The 16,415-nt window shown below is 38.6% G+C and overlaps 1 protein-coding gene across 2 annotated transcripts in view; it reads left to right on the plus strand.

Moving 5' to 3' along the window:
• The first annotated feature begins 5,301 nt into the window (after positions 1–5,301).
• LOC115226135 (splicing factor, suppressor of white-apricot homolog) overlaps positions 5,302–16,415 on the plus strand; it is a 42,926-nt gene continuing 31,812 nt past the window's right edge. The window contains exon 1 of one of the 2 annotated variants that reach the window (XM_029797124.2): positions 5,302–5,909. In XM_029797124.2, coding sequence (XP_029652984.1) covers positions 5,728–5,909 — 182 coding nt within the window. In that variant the 5' untranslated portion in view covers positions 5,302–5,727. Of the gene's footprint in view, positions 5,943–16,415 lie in introns of both variants that reach the window. The other variant, XM_029797125.2, reaches the window with a different exon arrangement.

Here is a 16,415-nt window from a genome sequence, read left to right on the forward strand (position 1 = left end):
CTCTTTCTTTCACACATTACTCTGTCTCTTCACACACACTAACAGAAGCACTTCACTTACACAACCCCCTGTCTGTCTCCCACACCCCATCAAACACACACACACACACACACACACACATGTACATCAATGCTTCACATGCACGGTAACTTCAAAAGAACTTCCCTCATCATACAATCGCTTTCTCTTAGTCTCTTTCTCTCTCATTACTTCAAAAGTTCCCGCAAGCCCATATGTAAAAAAAAAAAAAATTTTTACGGAAATCGACGGAAAGGTCTACTAGAGACGAAAGATTGCCTCGACGGAAAGGTCTACTAGAGACGAAAGATTGCCTATATTTTAATTGTTTGTTTATTCATACGTTTCGTCTCATTCGATACCCTGACCCTCAACGTTTGTTTTTGTCTGTCCCCATATTGTCCCCTCTTTTTCTCAACCTTATGGTGAATAAAGAAATACTCTCTCTCTCTCTCTCTCTCTCATCCACACATGGCTCACACTCTTCTCTTCTCGTTCTTTCTTTCTCTCTTTCTCACTCTCATACACACGCAGATACTCTTTCTCTCTCTTTTCTTTCTTTCCCTTTCATTTTCTTTTTCTTTCTCATTACACACTTATATGATGGCTGCCCCCTCAGCATCATAGGAAGACCCTTCCCATATACATACATACATGATGATGGCTGACCCCTCGTTATCGAGTATGGCTATTGCACGAAGCTTAACTTATTGGTGCTGTGATCGAATGTGACTTTTTAGCCCAGCTAAAGATCTACAATGTCTTGTACAGAATTGGCAACTAAAACCTTTACCGGCCAACAGCCGGCTGTAGTTGTAACTGGGCTTCATGTACCTTTGCATGTCGTTTAAGTCCTCCTGCCGAATTACACTCTCTTCCACATGCCCGACAGATATGATTAGTATGGTGTGTTACACCACCACCAGTGGCCAGGTTGTCACTCATCTGTCTCGCTTTATGACTACGAAGATGACTCTTGAGTCCAGCTTTACTGAGGCAGGGTCTTGCACAGACACTGCATGTCAGCATCATAGGAAGACCCTTCCCATATACATACATACATGATGATGGCTGCCCCCTCGTTATCGAGTATGGCCATTGCACGAAGCTTAACTGTTACTGGTGCTGTGATCGAATGTGACTTTTTAGCCCAGCTAAAGATCTACAATGTCTTGTACAAAATTGGCAGCTAAAACCTTTACTGGCAATAGCCGGCTGTAGTTGTAACAAAGATAAAGGTGTACAAGGCATGTGTACTCCCTTCTCTTCTCTATGCCTGCGAGACGTGGGTCACATATCGATACCACCTTAAACAACTGGAACGTTTCCGTCAGATGTGTCTCAGACGGATCTACGGCATTAAGTTGGAGGACCGCATCAGTTATCTTGAAATATTGGAAGGCTCTCGGTGCGAAAGTATAGAAGCTCTTGTGTTAAAGCAAAGGCTCAGATGGAGTGGTCATGGTGAAGGATTCGAGGATGCCAAAACAACTCTTTTATGGAGGGTTAGCTAAAGGAGAACGACCCCCTCATAAACTAAAAAAAAGAGGTATAAGGACTTGCTGAAGGCGTCCTTAAGAGATGCTTGCATCTCTCCTGACAACATACTTATATACACGTATACGTAGATACCTACAAACATACGTAGATACCTACACACATACAGGCAAACACTCGCTCGATTTTCATTAAGAAAAACAAAAGGAAACATCGAAATTTTTGCGTGGAATTAAGTACCCTGATTCCCTAATATGCTGCAAATCCCGGAACTCACCTCAATAGACGTCATTGATTGGTTGAAATTGCCAAAATGCAAGAAATTTAACAAGAAATAGCTTACAAACTACAGAATTTTCTCAAGAAAGCCAAGAGAAAAAGATGTTTTATGTAACACATTCTATCAGTATACGAAGTTTAAAAGTGTTTAGTTATAGGGTTTTAGGGTTAGGGTTTTAGGATTAGAGTTACGGTTTTAGGGTTAATGTTGCAGAAAAAAGTCAAAATTGAAGAAGTTGGGGGGGAAGGGGAGATTTTTCACAATGCCGATTTTTGGTAATTTCCCGGAACCTCTGTATCCGAAAACGGGGATTTTTGGCAAAAAAAAAAATTAAGTAAACAATAAGCGCAGGAGTGGCCGTGTGGTAAGTAGCTTGCTAACCAACCACATGGTTCCGGGTTCAGTCCCACTACGTGGCATCTTGGGCAAGTGTCTTCTGCTATAGCCCCGGGCCGACCAAAGCCATGTGAGTGGATTTGGTAGACGGAAACTGAAAGAAGCCTGTCGTATATATGTATGTATGTGTGTATATGTTTGTGTGTCTGTGTTTGTCCCCCTAGCATTGCTTCACAACCGATGCTGGTGTGTTTACGTACCCGTAACTTAGCGGTTCGGCTAAAGAGACCGATAGAATAAGTACTGGGCTTACAAAGAATAAGTCCCGGGGTCGATTTGCTCGACTAAAGGCGGTGCTCCAGCATGGCCGCGGTCAAATGACTGAAACAAGTAAAAAAGTAAAGAGTAATAAATTTGTTGAAAATGGCGAGGGGGGGGGGCGGAAGTGTTTCCCAAATCATTTGAGCAGGTTGTTCTACTAGAAATTGTAGAAATCTTTCTCGGATTATGAAAGATTTGCTTTACACATGTATATACATCTGTATATATCTTTTCACTGTTTTATATTAGCATCGAGTGTAAATATTTAAGATTAATATCTACAGATTTTCTATAGAAATTATCCCCTACACTGATTTCGTTTCAGATTTTTTTGTTCGTCCATCAGCACCCATCCGACCCATTAATTATTCACAAACTCATTGCTTAAACAACCACGAAATATAGCAGTGTAATATTATTGGATATACCATAGGCGCAGGAGTGGCTGTGTGGTAAGTAGTTCCGGGTTCAGTCCCACTGCGTGGCATCTTGGGCAAGTGTCTTCTGCTATAGCCCCGGGCCGACCAATGCCTTGTGAGTGGATTTGGTCGACGGAAACTGAAAGAAGCCTGTCGTATATATGTATATATATATATATGTATGTGTGTGTGTGTCTGTGTTTGTCCCCCTAACAGCATCGGTTGTCAAGCAATGCTAAGTGACGTCTCCGTCACTTAGTGGTTCGGCTAAAGAGACCGATAGAGTAAGTACTGGGCTTACAACAGAATAAGTCCCGGGGTCGATTTGCTCGACTAAAGGCGGTGCTCCAGCATGGCCGCAGTCAAATGACTGAAACAAGTAAAAGAGTAAACCCATTGCTTAAACAACCACGAAATATAGCAGTGTAATATTATTGGATATACCATGTTTATATATCAAACACATTCCTGGAAGCTGGTGCGTAAATATTACTGTTGAATAAGGAAATGGGGTGTCTTCATCGAATACCAATTGTTTTCGAACTCCTTTCCGATATTTGTTCCACACCGAGTAACAGACACTCCCTTGTCCTCGCTGTCTTAGTGCAGGGATTGGCGGCTTACCTGGCGACGAGGAACGGCAACGTTTTTATCGACTAATTGCAAAATGACAGGAAATTCAAAAGGAAAAAACGAAGGCATAATCTATATAAATTGGAGTGTTTATCAATTGAGGGGGGAAAAAAATCGTAATGACGGATTTCGTATTGAACGTGTCACCTTTACTAAATAATTACGGAAAGTGTGTGGATGTGTGTGTGTGTGTGTGAAGAGAGAGAGAGTGCGTGTAAGAGAGAGAGGGAGTGTGTGAGAAAGAGAGAGGGAATGTATTTATGCGTGTATGTGTGTGTGTGTGTGAGAGAGAGAGAGAGTACGTGTAAAAGAGAGAGAGAAAGAGAGTGTCTATGTAGGAGAGAGAGTGTGAGTGAGAAAGAGAAAGAGTGTGTGTTTATGTGTCTGATAAAGAGAGAGAATGTATATGTATGTGTGTATCTGTGTGCGTGTATGTGTGTGTATCTGTGTAGATGTATGTGTGTGTATGTATCTGTGTGCGTGTATCTGTGTGCGTGCATGTGTGTGTGTATCTGTGTGTGTCTGTATCTGTGTGTGAGAAAGAGAGAGAGTGCGTGTAATAGAGAGACAGAGAGTGTGTCTATGTAGGAGAGAGAGTGTGTGTTTGTGTCTGAGAAAGAGGGAATGTATTTATGCGTCTGTATATGTATGTGTATATCTGTGTGCGTGTATGTGTGTGTGTGAGAGAGAGAGAGTACGTGTAAGAGAGAGAGGGAGCGTGTGAGAAAGAGAGAGAGGGAATGTAGGATCTATGCGTGTGTGTATATCTGTGTGCGTGTATGTGTGTGTGTGAGAGAGAGAGAGAGAGAAAGAGTGCGTGTAAGAGAGAGAGAGTGTGTGTGTTTATGTGTCTGAGAAAGAGAGAGAGAGGGAATGTATTTATGTGTGTGTATATGTATTTATATCTGTGTGCGTGCATGTGTGTGTAGCTGTGTGCATGTATGTGTGTATCTGTGTGCGTGCGTGTATGTGCATATCTGTGTGCATGTATATATATATCCGTGTGCGTGTATGTGTGTGTATGTGTCTGTATCTGTGCTCGTGTATGTGTGTGTATCTGTGTGCCTGTATGTGTGTATGTCTGTGTATATCTGTGTGTGTGTGAGCACGTGTGTCAATCACTGCCAGCGCATGCGCACAAACATCGACACGAACCGTGCGGCGATCGCCATTTTCCCGTTAATAACCTCCAAACTGTTTATTTCTATTGTCTCTTGTCACACTCACCTGTACGTGTCGCTCGTTCCCGTTCCTCTCATGTGCTGAGTATCTCGTTTTCCCATCAAGCACACCTCTTCACACACATCCAAACCTTTTCGATCCTCGTTTTCTCCCCTCAATCATTCACAATCGCGGAAAACACCAAAGCCCTTTCGTCTTCTTCCTTCACTCCATAATAAGGTATCTTTTCATTTCTTCCGCCTCTGTTTCTCTCTCTCTCTGTCCGTCTCCTTCTCGTAAAATATATATATATATACATATATATATATATATATATGCACATCTGTCTATCTGCCTATCAATCGCTTTAGCTATCTATCTATCTATCAATCACTCTATCAATCTATCACTCTATCAATCTATCACTCTATCAATCTGTTAATCTATCAATCTATCTATCTATCTATCTATCAATCTATCACTATCAATCTATTAATCTATCTGTCTATCTACCTATCTATCTATCTATCTATCTATTTATCAATCTATCACTCTATCAATCTATCTATCTGTCTATCTATCTATCAATCTGCCTATCTATCTATCTATCTATCTATCTATCTATCTATCTATCTATCTATCTATCACTCTATCAATCACTTTACCTATCTATCTATACATGCACACACGCACATACATACATGTCTCTGGTTTTAGCACATTTCTTCATAGCCTACAAATCTCTTCACCATCGTCATCATCATCATCATTCACCATAACCCTTCTCTAATTGTTTCTCCCTCATATATACACACACACACATATATATACATGTCCCCCTTGTTTCCCACACTGCCTGTCGTGTACGTTTCCCAAACCCTTATCCCACCTCTCGACCCCGACGATCACCCACGAAATTTCCCCGAATCGCCACGACCACCACCACCACCAAAAGAGAAGGGCAACCAGAGGCGATTTGTCTTTTAAACAACAAATTATTGGCTCTACTCGACCCCGCAAAAACGAAAGAGGTGAGGACCTCCCCAACCGACCGACCCTACAATGGCTAACCCGTGGCTGACAACTCCAGAGGTGACCAAGACAGAAGAGAAATCCGAACATGAGGAACTCCTGGTCTTCGGCTACGCCTGCAAACTCTTCCCGTTCGACGAGAAAGCTGCCTACATCGAAGAAGAGAAGCACCTGATACCCTGGATGGACGACCAAACCATTATGATAGACAGGTCTGTGATTACCGACGGATGATTGCTTAAAAGGTTTCGATTTAAACTTTCGAATTTTTTGAAATTCCAAATATTTTCTTCTTCTTTTTTTCTTTTTTTTTCTTTTTTTTTCCCGTTCTTCTTCCTCTTCTTCTCCTTCTTCTTCTTCTTCATCTCCTTTTTACGATCTTCCTTCTTGGGAGTTGGGGGTCCGAGCTCCCCTCCTATCTCCACCTCTCTCTCTTATTTTTGGTTCATATTTGCTCTTTGGCATTTTGGGGATATATATATATATATATATATATGTATATGTATGTATATGTGTATATGTATATGTACATGTATATATGTACAGGTGTATATGTATATATGTATATGTATGTATGTATATGTATATGTACATGTATATATGTACAGGTATATATGTACAGGTATATATGTATATATATATATGTACAGGTGTATATGTATATATATGTATGTATGTATATGTATATATATGTATGTATGTACATGTATATATGTACATGTATATATGTACATGTATATGTATATATGTACATGTATATGTATATATGTACATGTATATATGTATATATACATATATATATATATATTTATGTATATGTATGTATATATGTATATATATATATGTATGTATATATATATATGTATATATTTATGTATATGTATATATATGTATGTATATATTTATGTATATGTATATATATGTATGTATATATTTATGTATATGTATATTTATGTATATGTATATATATGTATATATATATGTATGTATATATTTATGTATATGTATATATATGTATATATATATGTATGTATATATTTATGTATATGTATGTATATATTTATGTATATGTATGTATATATATATGTATGTATATATATATATGTATGTAGATATTTATGTATATGTATGTATATATATATGTATGTATATATATATCTATATATATGTATATATATATATATATAAATTAGAAAAAAACCCACCATTTATCAATTCAAAATGAACAATTAAATTATACCATCAAGAAAATTACATAGAATAGAAATATTAAATATAAAATAACAATAATATATCACTAATTAAGTAAATTGCAAAATGATAAATAAATAAATATATGCGTTTTATTTATTAATTTACAATTTACTTAATCAGTGATATATTATTTTATATTTGATATTAAATATTTCTATTATATGTAATTTAATTGTTCATTTTGAATTGATAAAAGGTGGGTTTTTCCTGATTCTATATATATTTGGCGATAAATATGGTTCACTTTTACGAAGGTGGTGTCAAATTAGATTAGTCAACAATGATTGGGGACTACAATAACTAGGCTATCGAAGCGATTTGTGTGTGTGTATATATATATTTATAATATATATATATGTAGGTGTAAAATGTGTGTGTGTATATATATAGGTATACTTGTAAAATTAGATATGTATTTATAGATATATGTAGTGTGTGTGTATGGCAGCATATGTGTACACATGTATCTATATGTATATCTAGTGTGTGTGTATATATATATATATATAGGTATATGTGTAAGATATATATATATATATATACCGGAGTAAACACATAAATGTGAAACAAGGTGGAAAAAAGAGTACTCAAATACCAGTGGTAGAGTAATATGCTTTATTTAAAGCAAAAACTGTCCGACGAACGGCAACGGGAAACTCAGAGTAACAGGTTTTGTTGAATTTTCTGCTGCTTTAAATAAAGTATATATATATATACATACGTACATATATACATACAAACATACCAACATACATACAAACATATATATATATATATGGCAATCCTTCGATATAACTTGACAAAATCAAAACATTTCACTTGGGGTATTTCCGTGGGTTGTGGAGTATGGTGGACATAACGAGATTATGCCAGCAATGTCTCTTATTTGTTCTCACCTGTTTCAGGTGTGTATGTAAAATCTGCAAATTTCCAAGCAGGAAACAGAATCGAACTGTCATTTGCTTCCACAGAAACACCTGGGGTGAAGTGTTTTGATTTTGCCGAATCATATCGAAAGAATGCCATATATATGTGTGTGTGTGTGTGTGCATGGCTGCATACATCTATGTATATATACACACATGTATCTATATCTAGTGCATGTATGTGTGTGTGTGTGTGCATATATATATATATATCACGTGATCACGTGACTGACCAGGCTATCAGATGTTACTACACATCGCTGGTCACAATGCGCTTCGCATTGTTTTAGCCTTCGAACGACACCGCCCCGCTGGCTACGGAAGAAAGTTGTGGTGAAAGAGTACAGCAGGGATCACCACCCCCTGCTGGAGCCTTGTGGAGCTTTTAGGTGTTTTCGCTCAGTAAACACACACAACACCTGGTCCCGGGAATCGAAACCGTGATCCTCCGACCGCGAGTCCGCTGCCCTAACCACTAGGCCATTGCGCCTCCACACACACATATATATATATATATATATATATATCATCATCATCATTTAGCGTCCGCTTTCCATGCTAGCATGGGTTGGACGGTTCGACCGGGGTCTGGCAAGCCAGGAGGCTGCACCAGGCTCCAGTCTGATCTGGCAGTGTTTCTACAGCTGGATGCCCTTCCTAACGCCAACCACTCCGTGAGTGTAGTGGGTGCTTTTTACGTGCCACCCGCATATCTATTTTTACAAGTATACTTATATATATACACACACACATATATATATATATATGCAAACGAACTAACAAGAGGGTATCTGGTGAAAAGAACTGTTAGAAATAGCAGTCAAATCTCTCTCAGATGTTACATTACCAACGAAAGCCACCACCAAAGAGGAAGTCTTTCACTGTTACGATTTATCGATCACTTTCACTAGTAGTACCCCACTTCACTCAGTTGGCAAAAATGAGAGGCACCTGTACTTCTAGCGACCAACCTTGTATCGTGCTGATTCTCACCGAGAACTACGTTAAGGGTATGTATGCCTGTGAAGTGCTCTGCCTGCACTTTAATTTCACAAGCAGCCTGTTCGGTTGATCAGATCAACAGGTACCCTTGCTACTGTAACAGGTGGATGTGCCAATTGTTTGTTTAACAACAAAAAAAGAAAAGGCATAATTGTATGAATTCCTGTGTGTAGAACATAATCTTGCAAAATTCCCCCCAAAATAACGTTACGAGATGTTATATGGGGGTGCTCAAATCATAATTCTGCCAAAAATCCTGCTGATTCTCTCATCAGGGGTGCTGTACAGTAGATTCCCTCCTGTTACAGGATTGCTCGACCTGCTAGAAATAACAGCCAAATATCCCTCCTTTTACACTGCTATCTTAGATATGGACTAGCTCTATGACCCGGCAACGCCGAGTCATAGTGCTAGTCCATGCATATACAGCTGCGTGCGTGCACACATACACGCGAGTACTGTCCAAATCTCTGACCAATCACATTCAGCTAGCTGGCATTCAATTGGCGTATCAAGTTTCGGGCATTTTGATTGGGTTTTGGATAGAAAATTCACAAAAAGTCACTTCTATTGATTTTTTAATGGCTTTGCAGGGTGACTGGGGAAATGTAAAGACGTGCACGACCACCTTTGGACGGTTTTGAATGACCAAAGAAAGTGCAAGCCCTCTAACTGAAAAATTATGGATTTGTATAAAGGACACACACACACAGACATTTTGCCATTTATATATATACTAGCAGTATCGCCCGGCGTTGCTCGGTTGTAAGGGAAATAACTATATAAGCATTTTTAGAGAGTTATAGCCAAAAAATGCATTAAAAATTGAAAAAAAATTAAGGTAAATTTTTTTTTAAATCGTTGACACATCATAGATATTTTTAGAGAGTTACTTCCCTTATATAAAAGCGAAAAAAATGCATTAAAATGGAAAAATATGATGGTAAATTTTTTTTAAATCGTAGACTCATCATAGACGCACGCTAATACCCAGAAGGGCTCGATATAAATCACGACTATAAGATACCCGCTTTTGGTTAAACTGCACCGCAAAATGTGGGAGTAGTTAGGAATCTAAATCGTAGGAGACAGACACACAACTTCACTCTTATATAAAGATGCTTTTTTTTTTTTCAGTCATAGAGTTAGATTTATGAAGGTCTTCAGTAGAAAATCCTTCGAATTCTGACTCGCTGCTTGATATAATGAAATTCGTATCCATTTTTTGTCAGAATTAAAAATTTTGAAAACACATAGAACAAATTTCGGAAAAAAATCTCCCATAATTCACGGAATTAAAATTACACTTCGATTTTTGTACAAAACTGTAGTTGAAGTGTTTACGAAGTATAATACGTGTTTTCACGAATGTACTAAAGAGATTTGCTCTGATATTCTCATTTAAATATGAATAGGTAAATTCGGGCGGCTTGGTAACTATATATAAGTGTCGTCTGTTTATACATAAACACTGTTTCATACTGCAATTATATATACATATATCTATATATAATATTATATAATAAAATATATACAGAGTAAAATAAAAACCAATTTACCTTTTCTGTCCTCCGTGTGTCTTTGCAAATGTGTTGGAATGATAAGTGAGTTGTGTTTTTGCGCCTTTTTTACTTATAACAAACACACACGTGTTTGTATGTAGTTGTATATGTATGTGTATGTGTGTGTGTGAGGAATGACACACACACACTCACGCACGCACACTTGTACATCAATGCTTTCGGAGTGATATGTTAAAATATTGAGTTTTCTCGAATTTTGTCTTAATTGGGGGTGAAATTGAAAGAAATATATTATGGCATGAGCGAATGGAGTACTTTGAAAAATCTTAGGTAAATTCTAATTGAAGAAATTGTGTGAGGACTAAATGGTTATGTATTTATTTGTTTCTGTTTGCTGTGTTTTTTTATTTTTTGAGTAGTGATTTAAATACTTTCAGTTTAGTCTTCCTCAAATCACTCTGTCGCTATTTACTTTCATTTTATTCGTCGCACACTGTGTGTGTGCGTTTGCGTGTGGTGTAAACCAGACTAAGAAAAGCATTTGACACACACACCAGAATGTGAGTTTTCTGTAAATTTTGCTTAATTGGAGTTTAAATTTTAAAAACTGGACCTGGCATGACGCGATGCATTGTACTCTTAAAAATGCTAGGTAAATTGTAATTGAAGAAATCCTATATTGTAGATTTGTATAACTCCCAAAGGGAGGCAGATAAAATCTGCCTTTTATAATAAGAGATATATATATTTAATGGCTTTGCGGGGTAACTGGGGAAATGTAAAGATATGCACGATCACCCTTGGACGGTTTTGAATGACCATAGAAAGTGCGAGCCCTCTAACTGAAGAATTGTGGATTTGTATAAAGGACACACACACAGACAGACATTTTGCCGTTTATATATACAGAGACGACACATTGGAATACTGTCTTCCTGCATATTCCACAAGATGGTCACAGCTGGAATACTTTTGCTTTATAGGTTTCCTTGATTCAGACCCGACTTGAGTGTAATTATGATTAAACTAGTGAAAACCTCAACAGAAATAGCAGTCAAACCCTTCTTAATTCATACTACAGTATGTCAAAGGAAGAAAAATTGTATAATGTAAGTTTACAGGCGAAGGTAAAGAAGATATACACCACCCATTTTTAGTATAACCCTAACCCTAAACACTGGGTGTGCATATTCTTTACCTTTGCCTAGTTTACATATATATATATATATATATATATATATATATATGTGGCACATGAAAAGCACCATCCGAACGTGGCTGGCTTCCGTGCCGGTGGCACGTTAAAAGCTCCAACCGATCGTGGCCGATGCTGGACACCCCTGGCATGTAAAAAGCACCCACTACACTCGCAGGGTGGTTGGCGTTAGGAAGGGCATCCAGCTGTAGAAACTCTGCCATATCAGACTGGAGCCTGGTGCAGCCCCTGGCTTCCCAGACCCCGGTCCAACCTGTCCTAGTGCGGAAAACGGACGTTAAACGATGATAATGATGTATAAAAATATATATATACACATACAAAATGGGACAAGAACGCAAAACATTCAGAAGACAATACAAAAAACACGGACGGGTCATTCGAAGCCTCTAATCTTCAGTCAAGAACCGGATCATCCTCGCAATTTCGGCTGATTAATCTTGATATCGCTCCGATCCGGCCAGCCCCAAGGAAAAACTAAGCTAAGAGCATAGATTTCTTGGAAAAAGGATCGAATGTATACGAAACAAGGACAGAAAAACGGACGATGCCACACGAATATAAGATACAAAAAGCAATAATAGTAATAACAGGACAAAAACAACAGGTGTCTTTCGACTTAAGACAGTTCAACTTAGCTTAGCTGGCGTATTTGGAAAATAATGCCTTTGCGGCAGACGAAGATAACAATGTTGTCGTGGCGGTGCTCAGAAGCCGAAAGGCTAGTTGACCGGCAGTCATGTGAGAAGAGAAGAGAGAGAAAAAAGGGGCAAAGGAATCAAAGAGAGAGAGAGAAAAAGAGGGACAAAGGCATGATCACCGTGACCGACCAGGCTATCAGATGTTACATGGTCATACCAGCACAGTCTTCTCTCTTAATATTTGAAAATCTCCAAAATTCAAAGAGTATTCGGAATGAGAGAAGCACTAGGAATGGAAAATTCCTGAAAAGATCTGGAAGTTCCCCCACAGTGGTATGTTGTAAATAGGAATGGGATGAAGTGGCTGGGTCATGTGCTGAGGATGAAGGTGAATGGATGAGAGGAAAAATGTACAGGATAGCAGGCCAAAAATGGATTGTCAAGGGGCCTGCAGAGTTTAACCCTTTAGCATTCACATTATTCTGTCAAATGCAATAGTTTTTTTATTCTCATTGTTTCGAATTAATCTTGGATTATCTCATAGCTCCAAGATTTCAATGATGTGATTGTTTATTTTAAGAATGACATTGTAGGGTAGGTGTGAAAGGCTGGATCTGGCCTTGTTTTGAATTAATCCTGCATTATCTCATTGCCAAGATTTCAATGATGAGATTATTGTATTTTTAGAATGACATTGTAGGATAGGTGTGAGAGACTGGATCTGGCCTTGCTTTGAATTAATCATGCATTATCTCATAGCTCCAAGATTTCAATTACATGATTGTTTATTCTTAGAATGACATTGTAGGGTAGGTGTGAGAGGCTGGATCTAGCCTTATTTTGAATTAATCTTGGATTATCTCATAGCTTTGAGGTTTCAATGATGAGATTGTTGATTTTTCGAATGACATTGTAGGGTAGGTGTGAGAGGTTGGATCCAGCCTTGTTTTGAATTAATCTTGCATTATCTCATATTGCCAAGATTTCAATGATGAGATTGTTGTATTTTTCGAATGACATTGTAGGGTAGGTGTGAGAATCTGGATATGGCCTTGTTTTGAATTAATCATGGATTATCTCATAGCTCCAAGATTTCAATGATGTGATTGTTTATTCTTAGAATGACATTGTAGGGTAGGTGTGAGAAGCTGGATATGGCCATGTTTTGAATTAATCATGAATTATCTTATAGCTCCAAGATTTCAATGACGAGATTGCTGATTTTTCGAATGACATTATGGGGTAGGTGTGAGAAGCTGGATCTAGCCTTGTTTTGAATTAATCATGCATTATCTCATAGCTCCAAGCTTTCAATGATATGATTGTTTATTCTTAGGTTAGATATGAGAGGCTAAATCTCACCAGTTTGAACATAAAACAAGCAGAGTATTTGGGCTAGATGTGCCCACTATGAATGCCAAAAGGTTAACCCATACTTGTACAAGGATAATGGACAGTTATTGTTGTGTGTGATGGTTTTATTCCTCAGTTTCTCTCACAGGGCATTGCTTGACATGAAGCTACATTAACAACAATTTACTCTTGGTGTGGTAATTACCTTTAATGAAACATGGATGTTCTGTTAAAACAAACCATACTGCAGTCGAAACTGTGAAAGAAATTCTCATATTGGATTTTGGTGCAAAATGCACTCTTGTTTATGCTGCTAGCAGGGGAGATAATTGTGATTTCGACCTTCATTGGTCTCTTCAGTGAGGGGTGCTCAACTGCTAGAGATAGCAAATTCATCTCCTTACCAGTGATATATAGACAAACAGTGCCAGAAGAGGCACTGGTGTTGCGATTAGCCAATGCTACACAATAACATGAAATCTTAAATTGCGTCTTACTGCCAGGGAATGGGGTAAGAATTTTGGGATCGTTTCGGTTTGAACGGCAGTTTTTTCTAGCGGTGTCATATGAAATTGTCACCCATAATTATGACCCTAGTATCGATCTATTGCATTTCAATCTATTTTAGGGTTAGGGGTGGGGAGTAGGGTTTCTTTTTTCTTCACAAATGTAAATAAACCCAATCTGTTTCTTAAACGTGGGACATATTCATTATGCACAGAATGTTTTTACCTCAATAGACGTCATTGATTGGTTGAAATTGCAGAAATTGAAGAAAAAAAACAACAAATATCTTACAAGTAGTTTGCTAACCAACCACATGGTTCCGGGTTCAGTCAAACTGCGTGGCATCTTGGGCAAGTGTCTTCTGCTATAGCCCCGGGCCGACCAGTGCCTTGTGAGTGGATTTGGTAGACAGAAACTGAAAGAAGTCTGTCGTATATATGCATATATATATATATGCGTTTGTGTGTCTGTGTTTGTCCCCCAACATCGCTTGACAACCGATGCTGGTGTGTTTACGTCCCCGTCACCTAGCGGTTCGGCAAAAGAACCGATAGAATAAGTACTGGGCTTACAAAGAATAAGCCCCGGGGTCGATTTGCTCGACTAAAGGCGGTGCTCCAGCATGGCCGCAGTCAAATGACTGAAACAAGTAAAAGAGTAAACCATAGAATTTTCCCAATAAAGCCAAGAGAAAAAAGATGTTTTATAAACACATTCTACCAGTATACGAAGTTTAAAATGTTTTAGTTACCTAGAAATTATGTCAAAAAAACTGCCGTTCAAACCGAAAAGATCCGAAGTTTGAATTATTTTAGGGTGCACGGCCGTGGGGGGGGGGGGAGTTTTGCGGGGTTCCTTTTTTTAAGCCCTTTCTCTCTCTCTCTATTCTTCCTTCCATCTTTTTTTAACAAATTAATTTTCAGATTTACTGAGCCAAGTAAACATTTGAATGCTTGCTGACATGACCATGGTAAGCTTGGGTAAGATTTTTAACTGAGCAGTTGTTGAGACGGCCATTAAATCGAAATCAAAAATTCTTTTTTTTTTTTTTTTTTTTTTCCAATTTAAAAAAAAAAAAAATTCTTTCATTTATCATCACCATCATAATGACGAAGAATACTTGTTTTTATTCTTTTGTTCGACCTTTATTTTTTCTGTTGTTTTTACCTCAAAATTCGTGCCTTGCTCAGAGCACAGAAAAAGGAGAGCGCATCGTTTGCTGATGTTGCTTTGTAGCCCCAGGTCAGTCCTGAATGGGAATATTTGCTGATCAAAGGCATACTTGCATTCTAGCCCTTTTCCAAGACAGTAGAGTGACATATGATGGAGATTTGGCTGCTGTTTTTAGCACATCCACTGACCAGACCCTACGATAAGAATATATAATAACATTTATTGCTTATTGTCCCACAGTTGAGGGTGATATGCCATTGCTGCTGCGTGCGCTTGGACATCAGAAAACACCGAATAAAGATAATGACCGAACATAGGCGCAGGAGTGGCTGTGTGGTAAGTAGCTTGCTAACCAACCACATGGTTCCGGGTTCAGTCCCACTGCGTGGCATCTTGGGCAAGTGTCTTCTGCTATAGCCTCGGGCCGACCAAAGCTTGTGAGTGGATTTGGTAGACGGAAACTGAAAGAAACCCGTTGTATATATGTATATATATGCAGGAGTGGCTGTGTGGTAAGTAGCTTGCTAACCAACCACATGGTTCCGGGTTCAGTCCCACTGCGTGGCACCTTGGGCAACTGTCTTCTACTATAGCCTCGGGCCAACCAAAGCCTTGTGAGTGGATTTGGTAGACGGAAACTGAAAGAAGCCCGTCGTATATATGTATATATATGTATGTGTTTGTGTGTCTGTGTCTGTCCCCCTAGTATTGCTTAACAGCCGATGCTGGTGTGTTTACGTCCCCGTCACTTAGCGGTTCGGCTAAAGAGACCGATAGAATAAGTACTGGGCTTACAAAAGAATAAGTCCCGGGGTCGATTTGCTCGACTAAAGGCGGTGCTCCAGCATAGCCACAGTCAAATGACTGAAACAAGTAAAAGAGGTACAGGTGTGGTTGTATGGTAAAAAGCCTCCCAACCACATGGCTCTGGGTTCAATCTCACCGTGTGGCATCTTGGGCGGGTATCTTGTACTATAAGAATAAGGCCAACCAAAGCCTTGTGAGTGGAATTGGTAGATGGAAACTGAAAGAAGCTCATTGTATATAAATACACACACAAGACCTTCTGTTTGTGAAGACCTGTTGGGGCAAGTGAAATCGAAATCAAAATTGGACCAAATCC

Source organism: Octopus sinensis, linkage group LG29 (genome assembly GCF_006345805.1).
Source record: "Octopus sinensis linkage group LG29, ASM634580v1, whole genome shotgun sequence".
NCBI lineage: Eukaryota > Metazoa > Mollusca > Cephalopoda > Octopoda > Octopodidae > Octopus > Octopus sinensis.